Source organism: Barbatula barbatula (genome assembly GCF_947034865.1).
Source record: "Barbatula barbatula genome assembly, chromosome: 1".
Lineage (NCBI taxonomy): Eukaryota > Metazoa > Chordata > Actinopteri > Cypriniformes > Nemacheilidae > Barbatula > Barbatula barbatula.
Window position 1 is genome coordinate 34396001 of NC_136766.1, and position 18933 is coordinate 34414933.

At 39.9% G+C, this 18933-nt stretch overlaps 1 protein-coding gene across 2 annotated transcripts in view; it reads left to right on the forward strand.

Moving 5' to 3' along the window:
- efl1 (elongation factor like GTPase 1) overlaps window positions 1-13449 on the forward strand; it is a 54891-nt gene extending 41442 nt beyond the window's left edge. For both annotated transcript variants that reach the window (XM_079460284.1, XM_079460285.1), the window contains exons 18-20: window positions 2675-3642; window positions 5878-6062; window positions 12551-13449. In XM_079460284.1, coding sequence (XP_079316410.1) covers window positions 2675-3642; window positions 5878-6062; window positions 12551-12739 — 1342 coding nt within the window. In that variant the 3' untranslated portion in view covers window positions 12740-13449. The remainder of the gene's footprint in view (window positions 1-2674; window positions 3643-5877; window positions 6063-12550) is intronic.
- Window positions 13450-18933: the final 5484 nt, after the last annotated feature.

Below are 18933 nucleotides of genomic sequence, written 5' to 3' on the forward strand. Positions count from 1 at the left end.
GACACACTTTTGTAAAGCGTAAAACTACCTGTATTGGTAATGAGATTGAAAAATTCGTGTACACAGCTTGACAAAATACAATTCTGCTTTTAACTAGAAAAATATAAAGGAATCTGTTAACCTGTTACCGGTTTCTTCACATCAAATCAAAGTTTAATATCTTTGTTATTTCTTCCACTATTTCTTCATTTTAGCTTGAATATTCTCTCAATTTATTGTCATTCGAGAACATCTAGAAGAACCTCCAATTGTATTTTTTCAGAAAATGTAATGTATATGATTAAATTATAATGTATTATTCAATATTTTAACTCCGTTTAAGTTACAACATATGATCCTCTCAGACAACGCGGGGCGGCGCATTACGCATTATGAGCATTTCAGCAGAAAAAGCAATAAAATGTAATAATTATTCATTTATATGTTAAAATCATGTTTTGTGCAAGGTCAACAACATAATTCAGTTTATTACGATAATTCTTTGTGTTGCCAAATTATATGTTTTATAATTCAAATCTTTACTGCCTTGATGTTTCAGTGGTTTTGAGAACGACCGATTCATATTTATATTTATCTATACAATGAATTTGAAACACTCCTTTAGATCAAAAGATCTTTAGGAAACATTTCAGTCAAGTGACCCTTAACTTTTAAACAGTAGTGTACTGTACTCCATCATTTCCGGCGCTTGCGAGGAGAAAATAAAACGCATGTTGATGATTGATTTCATTTTTAGCCCACACAAACACAAGGCAGATTCAAAGGCTTTTACATAAATGTCATTCCGTTTTAACCTACACCAAACCGTTTTCATTTGAAAAGCGTGCCGGGCTCGCAGTGTGGTTCATTGAGCGCGATGTGATTTGGTCACCAGCTCAGGTCAAAAGCAAACACGCTGAGAGGAAAGCCAGCGGTGAGAAACCGTCAGCCCCCGGGCGCTTGAGTCGGCGAGGTCAAGCCAAAGGTCAGGAGAGGCTGAGGTCAGACTGCCTGCAGCGACGCCACAGTCTGATGGGAGTCTGAGTGGCGTTTAAAAATAACGTATCAGACCTCCGTGTCAAAGCAGTTCAGAGATGGTCTGTCCAGACCTCTGACGCAGCGCCTGTCCTCCAGCCAAGTCTTAAAAATGAGGTCACGCCTGCCCTTAGTTACGAGATCATGACATCACAGCCTCTGCAGTAAATGGGTCAACTGCGAGGTCACGCGGCCCACGAGAGGCTACACCCTCTGATGGGGTGAGAAGTGTTTTGATGCAAAGAAAACGGATCATTTGGGAGATTATTTCATTGTTTTGTGAAATATCTTGTCGTCCCTAGTGGTCACTAAGTAAGACTGACGCAAAACAAACGATCTGAAAGTATTAGTGATTATAAACAATCACATTTACTATAATCAGAAATATGTTGTTTTATGAGGATGGTTCAACCTAAACCCAGCGTTCTTTCAACATTTATTCATTCCAAACCGGTATGACTTTTATTCTGCAGAACACAAACAAAGATATTTTGAAGAACGTTGGTGACCAAACAATATCAAACCCAATTGACTTCCATTGTATGGACACAAAACCACGAAGACATTTCTCAAAATATCTTCTTTTGTGTTAAGAAAGAAATAAGTCACATACCGTTTTAAAAGATGCCAAGATGAAAATAAATGACAGCCTGTTTTATCTTTTTATGAACCTTTCTAGATGCATAACATAAATAACTGATACGCAGTTATGCTCCTGTTTTGCTTTTCTACTTGATGTCCGCATTTGAAATCTAGCTCCTGAACCTAAACCAAGTTGAGTGAACACCGCTTTAGACCAGCTATAAATATCTCATCCAGCTTCTTTTGGCCAGATTGCAGATTGCTTAAAAATTGAGAAGATGAGAAGTGTCTTTAAAGGGAAAAATAATAATGCCACAATGCGAAAGCGGGAGAAATGACATCTATATGCAATTACGAGTTGGGAAATAATAATGAGGTTAAAGAGGCAAAAGGAGCAAGAGAAGAAGATAATTGTGTAAAACCAGAAGTTGAAAGCAGTGAGACAGCATTTCCTGAAGATGGCCCCGTCACAGCCCTGCTCAAAAGCTCTTTAGTAAACATTTTCCACAGGATTATCTGCTTCCCAAACCGTCTCTTGCCGTCTGAGTCTAACTGGATTACTGGAAGTCTCGATGTCGACTCAATCGTGTCAACCGTCTGCTCCTTTTAGCGAAGCCTAGTGACCCATGAGACCCGACTAACCAGCTGTCAGCATTAACCAATGACCCCGGAGAGTTTTTCTCCCCATTATGAGATTTAGGCCATTATTATATAACTAGACGCTGACTGTATAAGCCTTTATTCTGCCTAAAGTGTATGAAATTCAGAATGCTGCACCATCCGGCGGTACGTTTGTATCTGTTTCTTTACACACACAGACAGAAAGAAATGAATGTGTATTTGAATATTTTCTACGTGAATGGGTCAGCGTAAATTCAATTTTATAATGCCATAACAATTTGATGAGGAATCAGAGCCCGGCTCTTACTCTTGGCTGACCGCCAGCCTTCAGCGGCAGGAAAAACTATGCCATTGCTTTAAAAAATATTGTTTTTCTAAGAGGATGAAGGCTATCACTGCTTTTAATTTCCTTGTGATATTTACACCAAGCTACTTTTCTTTTTCTGCTCCTCTGTAGGTTTGCTAAAATTGAGATCACCGCTTCCGAACCAATCATTCCGTTCCGTGAGACCGTGGTCCGGCCGCCCAAGGTGGACATGGTGAACGAGGAGCTGGGCAAGCAGCAGAAGGTGGCGGTGATTCACCAGGTCAAAGAGGATTCAACCAAGTATTCCGAATGCATCCAGGTGGATTCCACTGGCCTGGTCACGCTCACCACCCCTAACAAGATGGCCACCGTCGGGGTCCGGGCTATTCCGCTTCCAGAGGAAGTCACCCACCTGCTGGAGGAAAACATGGAGCTCATCCGCACAATGGAGCAGTTCAGCGTGTTCGCCCGGGAGGGTAAGACTCTGGACATCAATCAGAAAATTCTGGAAAACATCCAGGACTTGAAGGTCAAACTGGAGAGCCACCTGCAGGGCCACAAATGGAGGGGTGCCGTGGAGCGTATCTGGGCATTTGGTCCACGCCGCTGCGGGCCAAACATTCTCCTTAACAACGTGGAGGGCTACCAGAGACCTTCCATGTGGCAGTGTTTGGAGAAAGAAAGGGCCGAAATGGCCATGTTTAGAGACTTTGACAACAGCATCATAAGTGGCTTCCAGTTAGCCACACTCGCAGGCCCCATGTGTGAAGAACCATTGATGGGTGTTTGCTTCTCAGTAGAGACCTGGGACATGAAGTTTTCTACACCTCTAGCTCAGCATGTCTCGTTTGATAAGGACTCAGTCACAGAGCCAACTACAGTCAACCAAAGTGGAAGTTCTGAACTTAAAGATGCACGTGGGATGGACGTGTCGACGAGTAATCAAAGCAGAAGTAGAGCAGAGGCAGCGGAGAGTTCAATGGACTGTTATGGGCCATTTTCCGGGCAGCTCATCGCCGCTGTGAAGGAAACCTGTCGATACGCCTTCCAGGCCAAACCTCAGCGACTAATGGCTGCCATGTACACCTGTGAGATCATGGCCACTGCTGAAGTCCTAGGTAAGGGTGTTTACATGGCATCATTTTCAACACAAAAGCGTAATTTCTTTAATGTGATTGGCTGTTCATCTACATCTAAACTACAAAAATAATTTGTGAAAACAGTGACCACATGCACATTCATACTTCACGTTTGGAGTTCACTGCTCTGTAGAAAAATGCATTTGTGCGTCACTCACTCACAAGGCTTTTCTTAAAATGTCTTTAAGATTTTTGACTGTGAATTTGAACTGAAGTTAGAGCTCTTCTTTGGATGCTTAATTATACAGTATATCGTTTGATCTGTTTATCAAGCGTGCAACCTAGACAGGGATTCCTAAACATTTCCGAACACTAAAGCACATTCCATTCGGCCCTTCCTAAAAAGATCCCTTTTCTCTGAAATGCAAGTAAAAAATGCCACACAGCAAAAAAAAACCTTAATTAAACACTGATGTGAATCAGGCATGTAGAGATGTGGTGATGTCATAGGTCCACGTTCCAGAACAAAAGCTAAATTGTCCGACCAACATACTGGTGGGAACTGGACCCGGACAGGCAGGTAAGGAAATCCTGTCCCGAGAGAACCCAAAACCCCTGAGAAAATCAACGGGGAGAAAAAACATAAATATTTCAACAAATGGTGTAAATTACCTTACCAGACGTTTGAAAACTTTACATGAACTGCTGGCGTTTTTTAGTAGATATGATCAGAGGAGCGTTTGGGGGGCAGCTGGACTGTATTACGGCAGATAATGGCTTTGAATATAAAAACGTAAACTTTTCGCTTGCAGGATGTTTCTCATTTCAAAATAACTAGTTAACTCTGTTAAGTATTACAGATGTTCTAGAGGAGAGAAATGTCTTGTCACGCAGGTATAGGAGTGTTTACCCTGACGTTAAAAAGATTTTGTTTTAAAAAGATGTATTTATTTTATCGTCCAATGAATTGTATGCAAACGGTGCCGCCATATTGGCCCTTTAAACACACAGATAAACAGAAGTGACTTAATGTTAAGCATTAAAATAATTGTAGACATTTACAAATATTTAGATTATGTAAAAGAAACAGCTTTTTCGCTCAATGGCGTTTATGTTTAGGGCAGTCTTGCCCTCTCCAATATGGCGGCCCCATTGACACTTGCAGCAATGGGCCAAAAGTCTAAATGCAAAATCTATGTATAATTCATCATTCAACACCAAATAATGCGTTGATGTACAAATGTGTGCAGTCATATGCTAATGAGCAAGTAGTTGTGATGTCATAACCATACATTTACTTTCAATCAATACTGTCAAAAATGTTGTTTTAATAAATTGTCCTCGTTGACTCGGGAGGGAGCGTTACGATGCGACTGTTAACGTGCGTCTACAAGGACATCAAAGTCAAACATCTGTTCATTGTGACATGTTTCCTTTAACAGGTTTATGGCACTTAGCAATATAGACGTGATGTGTTCATGGCCCAGAGTTCACAACCGAGTTTATTGCGAGAGCTTCTCGCTGGTGTCAGAGGTCGATGGTCTCTTGGGCTCACGCTTGTGTTATACACCGGCTCTCAGTTTCTTCCCCGTGACTTCCATGTATTGTGTGTGTGGGAGTGAGATGGCGGCTCAGCTGCTGTTTGTATTAGTAAAAGGAGAAGGATGTCCTCCACCGATGAGTCCAAACGCACATCTGATCGTCTGTGACTTTCCGGCTTGTGATGATGGATTTTGTGTGCGTTTCCAGGAGGTTTCTGAGCATTAACTCTGTGTTTGCTTTTATTAAGGACAAAAGTTCCAAGAGGTCCGTGCTTTGTTTTCTTCCAAACGAAGGTCTGGATTATATGTGTTTTGAAAACAAATGAAAATGAAATCAATATTTAATCAATTAAGCCCAGTTGGATATACTGTATGAAAGACATGATCTTTTATCAGGCCATTTATTTTATATTTTGATCTCCACAGCATGTGTGTATTGCAGCTCTGTGGCATTAGGGGAATGTCCTCTTAATAGAAGTCTGACTATTCATATTTGTAAATAAAAAACATACAAACAGCAAATGTATTGTAACAATTCTGCCTTTCATACCAGAACTACTTTCTTTAAATAATTTCCCAATTAGAAAACGTTGTTCATTTCAACATGTGACCCTGCTTGTGAAAAACCAGCAAAAGTCTTTTTACTGTTTTATAATAAAATCATCCGACAGTAGATGGTGTAGTCAACTGTCCAGTTATGGAAGGTGTTTATATACACGTCTTTGTCTTGTAGGTCGTGTGTATGCCGTTTTATCTAAACGTGAAGGACGAGTTCTGCATGAGGAGATGAAGGAAGGGACAGACATGTTCATCATCAAAGCTGTACTTCCTGTCGCCGAGAGCTTCGGATTCGCTGAGGAGATTAGAAAGAGGACCAGCGGCCTGGCCAGTCCACAGCTAGTGTTCAGCCACTGGGAGGTGAGGGAATAAACGCATGAACATGCAAAAACTAAGGCTGAGCCAGCGAACAATAAATGAGCAGATGTGCACAAGTCAATAAATGAATGAATTAATGAGTGACTTCATAATGAACGAATGAACCGATTTTTAAACAAAAGTATAGAAATATCTGATGTTTAGTTGTATACGTTGTGTTTCAGCATTTTAAGTGTAGTTGTGTGGGTGTTTGGGGTCGTGTGTGTCTTTGTCATGAAAGGGGATCAAATCAAAGTAAGTGCCACATGTGTCCCCATCTTTAACCCTGCGACTGGCAGGACTCCCTCTATCTCTGTGCCAGCGGGTGATGCTCTGCTGCCATATGGCAGTGCTGTCCGCCAAGGTTATTGGTCAAATTAAGCCGGATAGGACACACAGACACTTTATGGCAAGCGTGGCAGTCTCTTACTTCAAAGTCAAGTTCACCTAACAGATGCATTTAAGCTCAAAAGGGATTTTCCTGGCACCCTTACTGGTTACAGAAAGCCGGCGGTAAACAGAAAGCTTTTAAAGGAGTAGTTTACTTTTTCACAATTTGGCTTTCCATAGTAAGAATAAAAATGACAATGGAAAGGGAATGAGGGCAAACCTGGACGTGATCTACTCCTTTAGAAGACGTTTGTGAACATTTTCTGTTGATCATGGTAGCAGTTTTACTATCAGATGATGGATAAGAACGTTAGTGTCGCTCGCGCATGTATCCGGATATGTATTCTGGCACGTAAACACAAACGCGTCACACGCTGCATTGGCAACACAAGAGACGGAGCTATAACGCCTCTGCATTCATTAGCACGCTTTAGAGAATTCAGAGGAAAAGTAACAGAATGTGCAATCTCTTAGGGCTTTTCTATCTTACTATTTAGATGTTTTGAAAATGTGCATAAAAGACGTCTCAAAATTATCAAAGAAAATGAACGTGCTTGATGCAGATTTGATCTCGAGTTAGTTCCTTAGTTACTTTCCTTAGTTCAAATCCGCATTAAGGTGACGGAAACAGTTTCCGTCATAACAACATTTCTGTCGAATTCAGAAGTTTAACGTTTAACTTAATTACACCTGCAGGTGTATAACATTGAATCATCCGTTAACCGTATGTCATCAGTTCTTCTGCGTCTCTTTGCAGCATTTGTCCAACAACACAAATATTTCTCTTCAATATAAAATGCTAAACATATGACGCAAATAAACATACGCCGAATATTTGACAATTAACAAAAGGAAAGGGGAAAGCGGTGACAATATGCTTTTGAGTTTGGTTGAGTTTGTGAGGCGCAGCGACAACGACGCACAAGTATAAACAAAAACAGGCACAGGTCTGACGCAGAAGTCAAAATACCTACTGCAAAATATTCTTATAGTCCACGCCCACTGTATTATATTCTCTCATATTGTATTCTGTATTTATTCTAACTGTATATCCTGCACTTCTGGTTAGACCTAAACTACATTACGTTACACTGTACTTGTATACGTGTAATGACAATAAAGTTGAATCTAACCATCAATGGGGTCCAACAACTGTTTGGTTACAAGCATTCGTCCAAATAACTTTCTCTGTGTTCAACAGAACAAAATGTATATACTCGATAGCGAGTAATTCATTTTGAAGCATTAACGTTGGAAATGTAATTCAATAGTCATCGCTAACAATGTAGGAATTTAAGCTTGAATCAGGCCAAATGTTGATTCAGTTGACAGTGTCAATATTTCAGTATTTCCCAATTAAACGTTCGTTTGTGTTGTATATCAGGTGTTGAATGGACTTTTCATTAATCCTCCATTTGCCAAAAACATACATTTGCCCTTGTCGTTTTTGGAGACGCAAGCCGTTAATAACCTTCAGACTTCAGTCAGGCTTCACTTTATCATAACATTTAGCACATTTCTCAACGTGCAGTGTGTATGTGAGCGTTTCATATCTGTGCAAGCAGAAGTTAGCACTTTCATTTCTCACATGAGGTTCATTGTAGTTATTGTAGTTGTGTACACACACTGAAATCATCCAACAGTCCTGTTTCTTCCAGACCGTGTTTGCCGTACTGGAACAGGGTAATTCAATTCCATGTTTAATTCATAACCTTGCCTTGCTGGATTTTGGGCTCTGCTGTGTTTTCAATTCTTTTCAGATGTGCCCTTTGTGTGGAGAGAAAAGACACTTTAGCAATACACAACTCTGTGTGCGTGTGCGTGTGTTACAGTTGAACCCCAATCTTTCTATGGTTCTTACTGGGATAGATCACACTAAGATAAAAGCATTTTCAATGTACAAAATCTGTATGTGACTCTTTCTTCAGCGGAACACAAAAGAGGATATTTTGAGAAACGTCTCTGTGGTTTGGTGTTCATGCAATGGAAGTCAGTGTTCAACATCAATGTTGTTTGGTTTCCGACGTTCTTCAAAGCATCTTCTTTTGTGTTGCGAAGAAGAAAGAAGGTCATACCGGTTTACGACAACACAAAATCACAATATCATCTCGCTCTTGAACGAGCCGTTTCTCAGCAATCATCCAGGTTTGTGCTCTCCAGCTTTTACATTTCCACATGTGTCTGACTGCTAAAAACATCATATGGATCCATTTCAGCCCTGATAAATCTATAAATGAAGCGAGGGGGAATTATAACTGACAGGAGTCTTATATAGTCAGTCCAGATCTCTCTTGGTTTTTTTCTGTGTTCCTCTCACCTGTCGCTCTCTCTCTCTGTCTCTCTGTCATGGCAGGTGTCAAACGCAGGACGCTGTGAGAACTCATCTCGCTGTATCTCACAGAACCTACATGCTGACAGCCTGCATGCATGCACTCGCGTGTGGGCAGATGTCGAGCTTTGACAGCAGTACTTCCATTCAGTGTGTGTGTTTTCATTCCCTACTGTGTCGAGAGCCCATTGGACACATATGCCAGGACTGTGTGTCCGCCCACAATCTGTCTGCCTAGACCCTGACTTTACGCACACGCTAATCAGTGCCCGCCATGAGCAAGCAGACTCGCATTCCAGGTCAACATAATCGAATTGTGTAAGATGCGCAAAGCAATGTCGTAACCGTTCGTGTCATTCAGTCGTAACCTGAACTTTACTTCGGCGTCGTTGTTTAGGAATTAATACGATCGGATTCTGTTGAAATTGTAATGATGAGATACAGGACAGGATTTATCTGATTACTGTTTACTTGAATAGTATTATTACACGGCGCTTTGGAATGCTTGATTCTGATTGGCCAGTCGCGACATTTGCACGTTCTTTATTCCCAGATAACAACCGCTCAAAACTAATAACGCACAGTAACCCGGATGCTGCAAAACATTTTGACAGGTAAAGTTTAATATTACACAACTAAATATATAAATATGTACAGTGGGTAAAATAAGCATTGAACACCGGTTTTCTCAGTAAATATATTTCTCAAGGTGGTTTTGAAACGCAGTTTTCAACGGTTGTCGGTAACAATCCAAATAATCAATACATACAAAGTAAACAAATCAAAAAAGTTCACAAATTAAGTTATGTATAATAAAATGGAATGAGACGGGCAAAAAGTATTGAACACATGAAGAACAGGAGAGGAGCAAGATGGCATGTAAAGCCAAGACACCGGCTGAAATCTATCAGTAATTAGAAAGCAATCCTGCCCCTGTCAATGGAAATTAAAATCAGCTGGTTGAACCGATGGCATATAAACGGTATCATCTCATAATGGGTAAAAGCAAAGAGCTCATGGATGGCATTGGTTATAGAAGGATTTATAAACTTCTGACTGTTCCGGAAGTGGAAAGAACATAATTTCACCTAAAACCAACCACACGACCAGGTGTTCCTCGCAAGATAGACAAAGTAAAATAATAATCAGGAGATTGGCCCAAGAGCCAAAGACCACTTGTGGAGAACTTTAGAAAGATTTGGAATTAACAGGTACAATAGTTTAAAAGTAATAAACTCAACCGCAGTGGCCTGTATGCACGTCACCACGCAAGACTCCATTGCTGAAGAAGAACATGTTAAAGCTTGTTTAAAGTTTGCTGCACAATATTTAGACAAGCTTGTGAAATACTGGGACAATATAGTCTGGTCAGATGAGACCAACATTGAACTCTTTGGATGCCTTAATACACACCATGTTTGGAGGTCAAATGGCACTGCACATTACCCCAAAAACTCCATACCAACAGTGTAGTTTGGAGGCGGGAACATTATGGTGTGGGGCTGTTTTTTAGCATACGGCACTGGGAAACGTTATATAATTGAAGGAAGGATGAATGGACAAACGTACAGAGACATTCTTGATAAAAATCTGCTAGCATCTACCAGAATGATGAAGACGAAACGAGGGTGGGCATTTCAGCAAGACAATGATACCAAACACACAGCCACTGAAACTCTCAAATGGTTTCAGAGAAAGAGAATAAAGCTGCTAGAATGGCCCAGCCAATCTATGGAAAGAACTAAAGATCAGAGTTCAAAGAAGAGGCCCACGGACGGTGGTGTGGAAGAATGGGCCAAAATCACACCTGAGCAATGCATGAGACTCATTTCTCCATACAGGAGGCATCTTGAAGCTGTCATTACCAACAAAGACTTTTGGACAAAGTATTAAATACATTTCAGTAAGTGTGTTCAATACTTTCCCCCTGTGTTATTCTATTTTATGACATAAAACTTCATTTGTCAACTTATTTGTTTTGTTTTCTTTGTATGTATGGATTGTTTGGGATGCTAAACAACATCTGGTGAACATTTCATGTCAACAGCACATTGAGAAATATATTTCCTGAGAAAAATGGTGATGTGTTCAATATTTATTTTACACATGACATTGAATTTACAAATGATTGAACCAAATTGCCTGTTCGTGATATTTGAACTTCGTTTCTTACCTTAGAACCGAAAGAGAAAGCGCTTTTCCTCATGGAAGGTCTGGATTTGTAATAAGCCGTGTATTAACCGGGATAATGTACAAGCATTATTATTAAATTCTGATACATCACATGTATTCCTTACAGGAAAGGGAGAAATTGTGATGCAGTTTATTCAAAACCGACAAGTGCCAACAGAAATGTTCTGTCTAAATAGTGTACTGCGTTGATAGCACAACGCGAGACAACAAGGATGCAAATTGTGTGTCTATGTGTGTGTGTACATATGAAAATGCTCCATCACTTGTTGGTTCATGCTCTTAATGCATCTACAGATGACACAAAAGCTTTCTCAGATGTGAAAAAAGCTGCCAGGTTCAAAAATAGAGAGAACAATGGCATAAGGCAATCGAGATGCAAATACTAAAAGAAAGATCAGCTCTTCGCTTACTGCTGTTAAAAATCATACGGCAGATTTCCTTCGGTTACCTTTCGGCCTCGAATGCTTTTGTAACGGCGGAGCGACTCTGTTTGGCTTCAGCAATGGCTGGCTGGGGTCTGTACGGGTGTAAATCCGACCGTTTCTGGCCCCCGCCATCTGTCTGGAGGTAACCGAACCGGCGGCGAGGGGCCTCTCTGGGGCCAGGTGCAGGGAGTCTTACAGTAATTGTACCGTTTAGTCTATTGTGTGAGCGTGAGGTCATGTTGTGTTGAAGCGCGTGTGCGTGTTATTGCAGGGATTGCGTCATGCGTTAAGCACCTGCTCCCAGCTCCGCGTGTATATTTGTGCTGGTACACGGCCTCACTGTGTCTCTTATAATGACCATTATGTGTTTCTCTTCTAGCGTCCGTCCAGCTCTGGATCCTCTATTATTCTTTTTATAATGAGAGAGACAAAGAAATGAAGCCGGGGCATCAGCTCTATTTATGCAGCTGGCTCACTGATCACAGTTTACTATTAACTAGAATCGCTGTTAGTTGTGATAGAATTCAGATCAGCAACACTTTACAAGGGGCTGTCAACTTCAGCCTGGATAGCCCGTTCATAGCGGCGATATTGGGGATCGTATTGACCAATCATCATCCAGGACCAGAGCCATACATTTTATAATCAATCAATATCATCGAATTCAAATCTACGCAGATCTTTTAATATTATTGGCTATTTTTGTACTTGTTCCCCGTTTAATAAAACATGAAAAAAAAACATGAAAATGTGTCACTGCGGTGCTGCATTTGTCAGTCCGCTATGATAAAGCATCCGCTGCATTAGGCTAATAAATATATATACGTTGTTCTAAAGTCTTAGGTTGTCACAAACAACTTTTATCACATAATATTCGACCTCCAAAAATCTAAGTTCATTCAACCCAAAGTGACAACTGCGTTGTTTATTCCTTGCTACCAAAACACAGATTTGTTTTTTAAAAGTGTTGTTTTGGGTTTTCCAGTCATGATGGGGGTGGATGATTTTAACTTGCATGACTTCTGTATATTTTAAGTGTCTTTGAATACAAAAACTTGACTTTTACCGAGTCTTTAATTGTGTAAGTTACCTAAACCCTCTTTTCTCACAGCACAGGTTTTATTAACAGTCGTGTATGTGTGTGTGTGTTGTAGGTGATCTCTAGTGACCCGTCCTGGGTGCCCACTACAGAAGAGGAGTATTTACACTTTGGAGAAAAAGCAGATTCCTCCAATCAGGCTCTGAAATACATGAACGCTGTTCGGAGACGCAAGGGCCTGTACGTGGAGGAGAAGATCGTAGAACATGGGGAAAAACAACGAACGCTCAGCAAAAACAAATAAACCAGCCAACGTGCTTCTTTCACAACACACGTACATCGTCACAAATTACATTCATGAGGGATCTTGTGCACAGTTGTGCATTTCAATTGGTAGAAAATTGACTGAAAAACAATCCCCATATGTCTGATCTATTGTAATTGTGTGCAAACTGTCATTTTGAAATCTTTAAATACAGTAATAAATACGGCAGCTGGTTGCACTTTTGTGAATCCGGACACGATTGAAAGAATATCATTTCTGTCATTTGTTTCATTCAGTGCTCACCTGAAATGACCTCATATTGTTTTTTCCATTACACACCATTCCTCCTCTGTATATTTAAAACAGGGTGAAACCCTACAAATAAAAAAACACTTTTTGGAATCGTGCTGTATCTCCTTGAGTAGTTGGGATGGTGTGGCGGGGTCCGGCGGGGTCTGCCGTGCATAATTTACAAGTGCTCTTGAAAATCCCGTTTTTAATTAGTTTGAAGCCCAGCAGCCTTGAAATGATTTCCCCATCTCTCCCTTCTCCCTTACAAACGCTTAAGTCCTAAAAAAATGTATTTGTGTGAATCGCTTGAATCGGGAGAGGGAAAAACAACTGGTCCCAGAATGCTGCACGACACCAGACATAACAAAATGTTTAGGTTGTCTCATATTAGTGTCTGTTGTAAAAAAATGGTGTATTGCGTTTTATTTTTTACTTCGAAATAAATTACCCAAGGTGAGAACTCGCCTTCCCGTTTCACCTGTATGATGTCACCCAGTAGGCGGGGCTTCCTCCAGGTGCGCTGATCTGCACGATCTGAGTGCAGGGGTCATTTCTGACGAGGGCCGGTGGGTAAAGACCTCCACGTTACATTGAGCTAATGGGAGTAATTTAGCGGAACAAATGGCTTTAGTCAACACAACAGACAAAGCCATTAGATGCTACAGATAAACCTCTTTAACCAATGCAAATGGGACGGTGTGCTCAGGGTCTTATAGCCATTAGATTAAAGCTTGTTTACAAGTGCAGACTCGAGGAGGACGAGATGATCTTCAGCTCTGTATGTAGTGGGATTGTGTGTTGTAGATATGTACGGTTTGTTATGGCTGCCACATAAAATCACCTGAATAAATGCTTGTCAGTTCTGGAGTTAAATACGGGGCAAAAGTTGCGTTTGTATTGACGCCATCATTTGTACAGCCCGGTAACTAGCACAAGCTGTAACCACGGGAGGCAATGCAATACACCGTGTTTATTTTCACAGAAGCAACGGCAATATAGCCGCGGACAAAATAAGGACAACACTGCAGTTTTGCGTTTCATCTGCTTTTGCTGTGGCAATTGCAGTCCGTTGTCTGTTGAATTTCAAAACATACAAATCTCAAGAATGACCAACCAGCAACGTGAAAGACTAAGAGAATGCAAAGATGCATGAAAGATCTGCTTTGTTATATCAATTTCTGAACGTTTCCTAAAATACATTGTAAAAAACATAGTATTGTGCTGCTTAAACATGCACATGGACTTGTTTTCTTTGCGGTATTGAAGATCTGCAAACATTGCATCTTTTTTGTTTTCATTTTGTGTAAATAAAGGCAGATGGAAAACGTGATTTTTAGAGATGCAACAAAACTAGATTTCTCTACCGATAGACGATTATTCAGACTGATGTCTGCCAAAACCGATTCTGAAAATGAAATGAATATGAACTTTTTGAATGTTCTTTTACATTTACTTAAAACTGATGATGTTTCTTAACATTTTCTATATACAGAGCATGCAGTCATAATATTGTTCTTTCCTATTTTGATTGACAGAGTATTATCGGTCCCTGAACATCGGATGTTTTATATAGCTTTGAGAGACCAATACCAATTATTGGCCGATAAATCGGTGCATCTCTACGTTTTTTTATTTGGAATCTGGGAGAAATGTTGTCACTAGTTTACAAAGTGAACGTTCCTATAAATAGTGAATTCACAAAGACGAAAATATTTTTGGAGTTCACATTCAGCTGTATAATTACGTATACATTACTATGGTAATCGACTGACGCGCATTCACACATGAGCGTACACTATCCCCATTTACAAACATTTTAACCATGGCTCATCCAATCAGATTGGAGATCTGGCACCGTCTGTTTCATAATGAGATTTGATCTGTGAGCGAGGAGCAGCTGTTTGCTGAAAATCATATAATGTTGATAACAGATGAAGCTCTGGATCTTTAGGAATGATGAGGAGCCGATCTTGAACAGTTATCTTTTGCGTTCTTGGAAAGTTTAACAAGTTTTCGGGGTGGGGGGGATGAATGGTGTCATGAACACTTCCCCAACGTTAATTCCTGATTGGGCTGTCAAACGATTAATCGCGATTATTCGTATCCAGAATAAAAGTTTGTGATTATATAATATATGTCTGTGCATTTGTACATGTATTTACATTTACCAGTAATTGAAGTTTTATATTAACTTATTTATGTTTATATTTGTATCATATATATGCATGTATGTGTTTTTGAAGACAAATTATAAGCCCAGTACACAAACTTTTATTCTGGATGCGATTAATCGTTGTACCATACTCAGCATCTTTTACGGTCGAGTACTCAAAAATCACATTTTTGTAGCGTTTATAAAGAAATTGTTTACAAATTGTTACAAATAAAAAAAGAATATGTTTATCTTTAACAGGGACTAAATCACTGAAGGACGCATGTTGCCATTCTGCTGGTTTCTTGTAGGCTTTCCGACTCCACGGTATCCGACCTGACAGATGTAGTTTTGAAATAATGCAAGAGTCCCCAGGGTTTTTCTTGATCTCTTCTAATGTAGCACAGAACAATGTCAGCGTCGTCGAATGCCACAAATACAACCTTCCATAAAGCTTATCGCTCACTGAATGTTTCTACAGGACCTGTTTATGTACTCCAAAACGACGCCCGTTTGTTATTTAATAAAAGAACAACACGCGTTTAAAATCCACCTCATGGTGCAGTAGAAATGTTAGACGGGCCGGAGGGAGACGGCACATGAATTATGGATAAGGCTACAGAGTGGTGTGTAGAGCAAAGGCTCATGGGTAAAATGATTGAGTTGCACGTCTTCTGTAAAGAGAGCAAGGTGTGGTATTGCTTATGTGTTTGTGTAAATATCTCGAGCTGTTCAATACCATCCCATAATCCCTCGGTTACTGTTAAAGTAGAGTGAAAGCACATTTGGTGATGTTAGTGATGACCTCCTGTTGAAGGAACAGCTCGATCAAAGATAAAAAACCTGAATGACTTTCTTTCTTCTGTATGAAAATAGAGTCGTAACTTCAAATCACCAAGAACTGAGATGAAAAAGTGGCCCATACAACTTCTTCAAAGTCATGTGTGAGACGCTGAAAGCTGAATTCATTTATGCGTTCTCACACGTCATTGTCACATGTGTAAAATGATATTTGGCGCATGAAGACGTGTCGCTGAAGATTCAACATCATTGGCTTTCTTGTGTCGAGACGTGACAGGTTCGAGTGTGCAGAAGTGTTTATGACATTTGAGAGCTGGGGCAGATGGGAAGCTTATCGGTAGATATCAATTCAGATTTCAGTTCATCATGAACACAAAGATGATGTGGAATATTCAACGGGTCCTATGCAAGATTATTTTAGTTTGCTAAAAATAAAACATTTCTGTTCATTGAAATCAAATATTGACCTAAACAATTTTGGAAAAACTGAACTAAAGTACAAATGGAAATGTTGCATAAACATTTTTTATACGTTTAAAGCACTAGAATTATAATAATAAACAAAAGTAATCTTTTATTGCAACAAAATACATTATAATAATGACAAAAGCATATTCCAGAATTGCCAAAACTTTAACTAATATTAACACAAGAAATTAAAGCAAATACAAAATATGGATAAAAATCTAAACTATTATAACTAGTCATATGGACTTGAGGGTCAGAAAATGAGACACATCATTTATTCTATTATATTTTTATGTTTTTTTATATTTTATTATAAATGATATTTATTTATGAATTAGACACTTAAAGATTCTTCTTTTTTTCTAATTGTTTATTTATTTTACTTTTCGTTCTTTTGACAAAATAATTGTAATCTTTCTCAAATAAGACTAAGCATATTTTCTTCTTTCCATATCCAGAGGAAAATGTAATTGTAATTGATGTTTCTCCTAAAATTGCTTGTTCAAATGCATGAAGAGCACGGAGGTGTAGACTGAATCTAGATCGTAAAGGTACAGTTAACTGGATTTGGGTCAATTTGATGAGAAATGTTCATATTGAGATTTTCGATGATATTTACTTTTTTTGACAAATCTGAGCTCAGTCTGACCCATTGTTGAGATCTCTTCTGAAACTAATGACAGAGACATCACTTTCATTCTGAGGAGAAACATCCGAGACGTAGATGAGACTTTTCTATATTTGCTCTCCATTTAATGTCATTGACGTCTAGGAGGAACACTGCATGCAACAATGACCCCTTTGTTTTTGCAACCATGACCCCTTTGCCTTTGTTTCCAAGCTCAGCCATCTCTCGCATTACCTCATCCATTTCTCCTGTTACCCAAACCTTACAAGAGTTGGAAGGGGGAAGGACTTGTGCTTGCAGCCGATGCTGCGTTTGTCTTCACCTCACAGAAGCTTTTTTTCCTCCGTTTCCTTAAGTATGTTCCTGAAGCCTGATATGGGCCACATAATATGCCTGGAAGTAAAAGGCTAAATGTCAGCTGATGTGTGCCAGACTGCGGGGGAGGGATTCCAGGGATGTTGGACTCACTGTTGGACTGTTGGACAGTCAATTCGTGTACATGCATCTCGGTAAAAAAAAGACCTTAAAGGTGTTTTATTGAATGGATGTGTATTGCGTAGGCCGTGTGCCATTTTGAAAATGGACTGGCAACATAAAGTCACAGATGGTATTTACTGCATTTGTGACATCACAACACATCGTTTCACGCACAGAAATATTAGTGTTTCAAGTATGTAACAAATCTGCTACAAAATGTTGTTTTGAAAGTTAAGCCACTTTCACGCTAGTGCAGAACATAGAAAGTTAAGATTACCTGTGGCTAACAAAATTGTATTTGTCGGAGAGAGTAATGAAGTTAAAAGAAATCAAGTCGAGAACTTTGCATGAAGTCTTATGCTGTATTCACACCAAACATTAAGCATCGCGTTCCTTGCTTATTATTACTTGTGGGAAAAGTTCGTTATTTTCGCACAAGTGGCAAAAAAACTGCGCAACTGGGAGTGTCTTCACACGCCCGGAGGCGTCAAACAGTAGGTGTCAATGAACTCTTCGTGTAAATTTCTTGCACAAGTTTTTTTAGCTTGAGCGGAAGCCTCGTCCGATTGGCATCATTTATATCGCCCGGCGCGAGTCGTCTTTGCGTTGACTTTATATGTTATTTACTCGGGCAAATCGCTTAATCCACGTTTGGTGTGAACGCAGAATTACTGATGTGTTGATTTAATTCCACTAAAACAGGTAGTTAGGGCGGGACTTGTTGAGTGGCCCCTCCCCTTTTAAAATAAAATAAGGTTTAGTTTACCTCACAATTTGAAATTAGATGAGCAGCTGAAGTGCAGATTGCTGTCATAAAAATTGTTGATCCATATCGGTGGATATGCCTATATTCGTGAATTGTGTCGATCATCTTGGACTATATCTAGTTTAAAGAAATCCTTAATGGGATAGTTAACCAAAAAAAGGGTTTTATTTACCCTGATGTAATTCCTAACATGTATGACTTTCTTCTGCAAAGTACAAAAGAAGATATATTTGTTCTGATCAAACTTTGTCTACAGATCTCTTACACCAACTACGAACCATAATGCTTCCACCGAATAACACCATAAACCCACCCCAAAGTTGCAGCACAGCAGGTTTGTGTGGACCAGATGACTTCATTGGCTCGTGGAGATGCCGTTTTGACGGCCCGGGGCTTTTGGAGGCTCGTGAGATCACCGAATCTCTCCAGGAGCTGTTAAGCCACATTACCAGCAGACTCGATTTGTCATTAAAATAAGCCGTTTCCTTTAGCAGTCATGTGTTTTCTCTGGCAGTACCATTATGGCCTTGGCCGTCTGCCCGGGCTCATTTAAAGCTCCTTGTTGTGTCAGCCGTCCCTTCAGTGAGTTAACAGACACGCCGATAGCAGAACGACACGCTCCAGACTTACCATTGCACATGGATGTATGC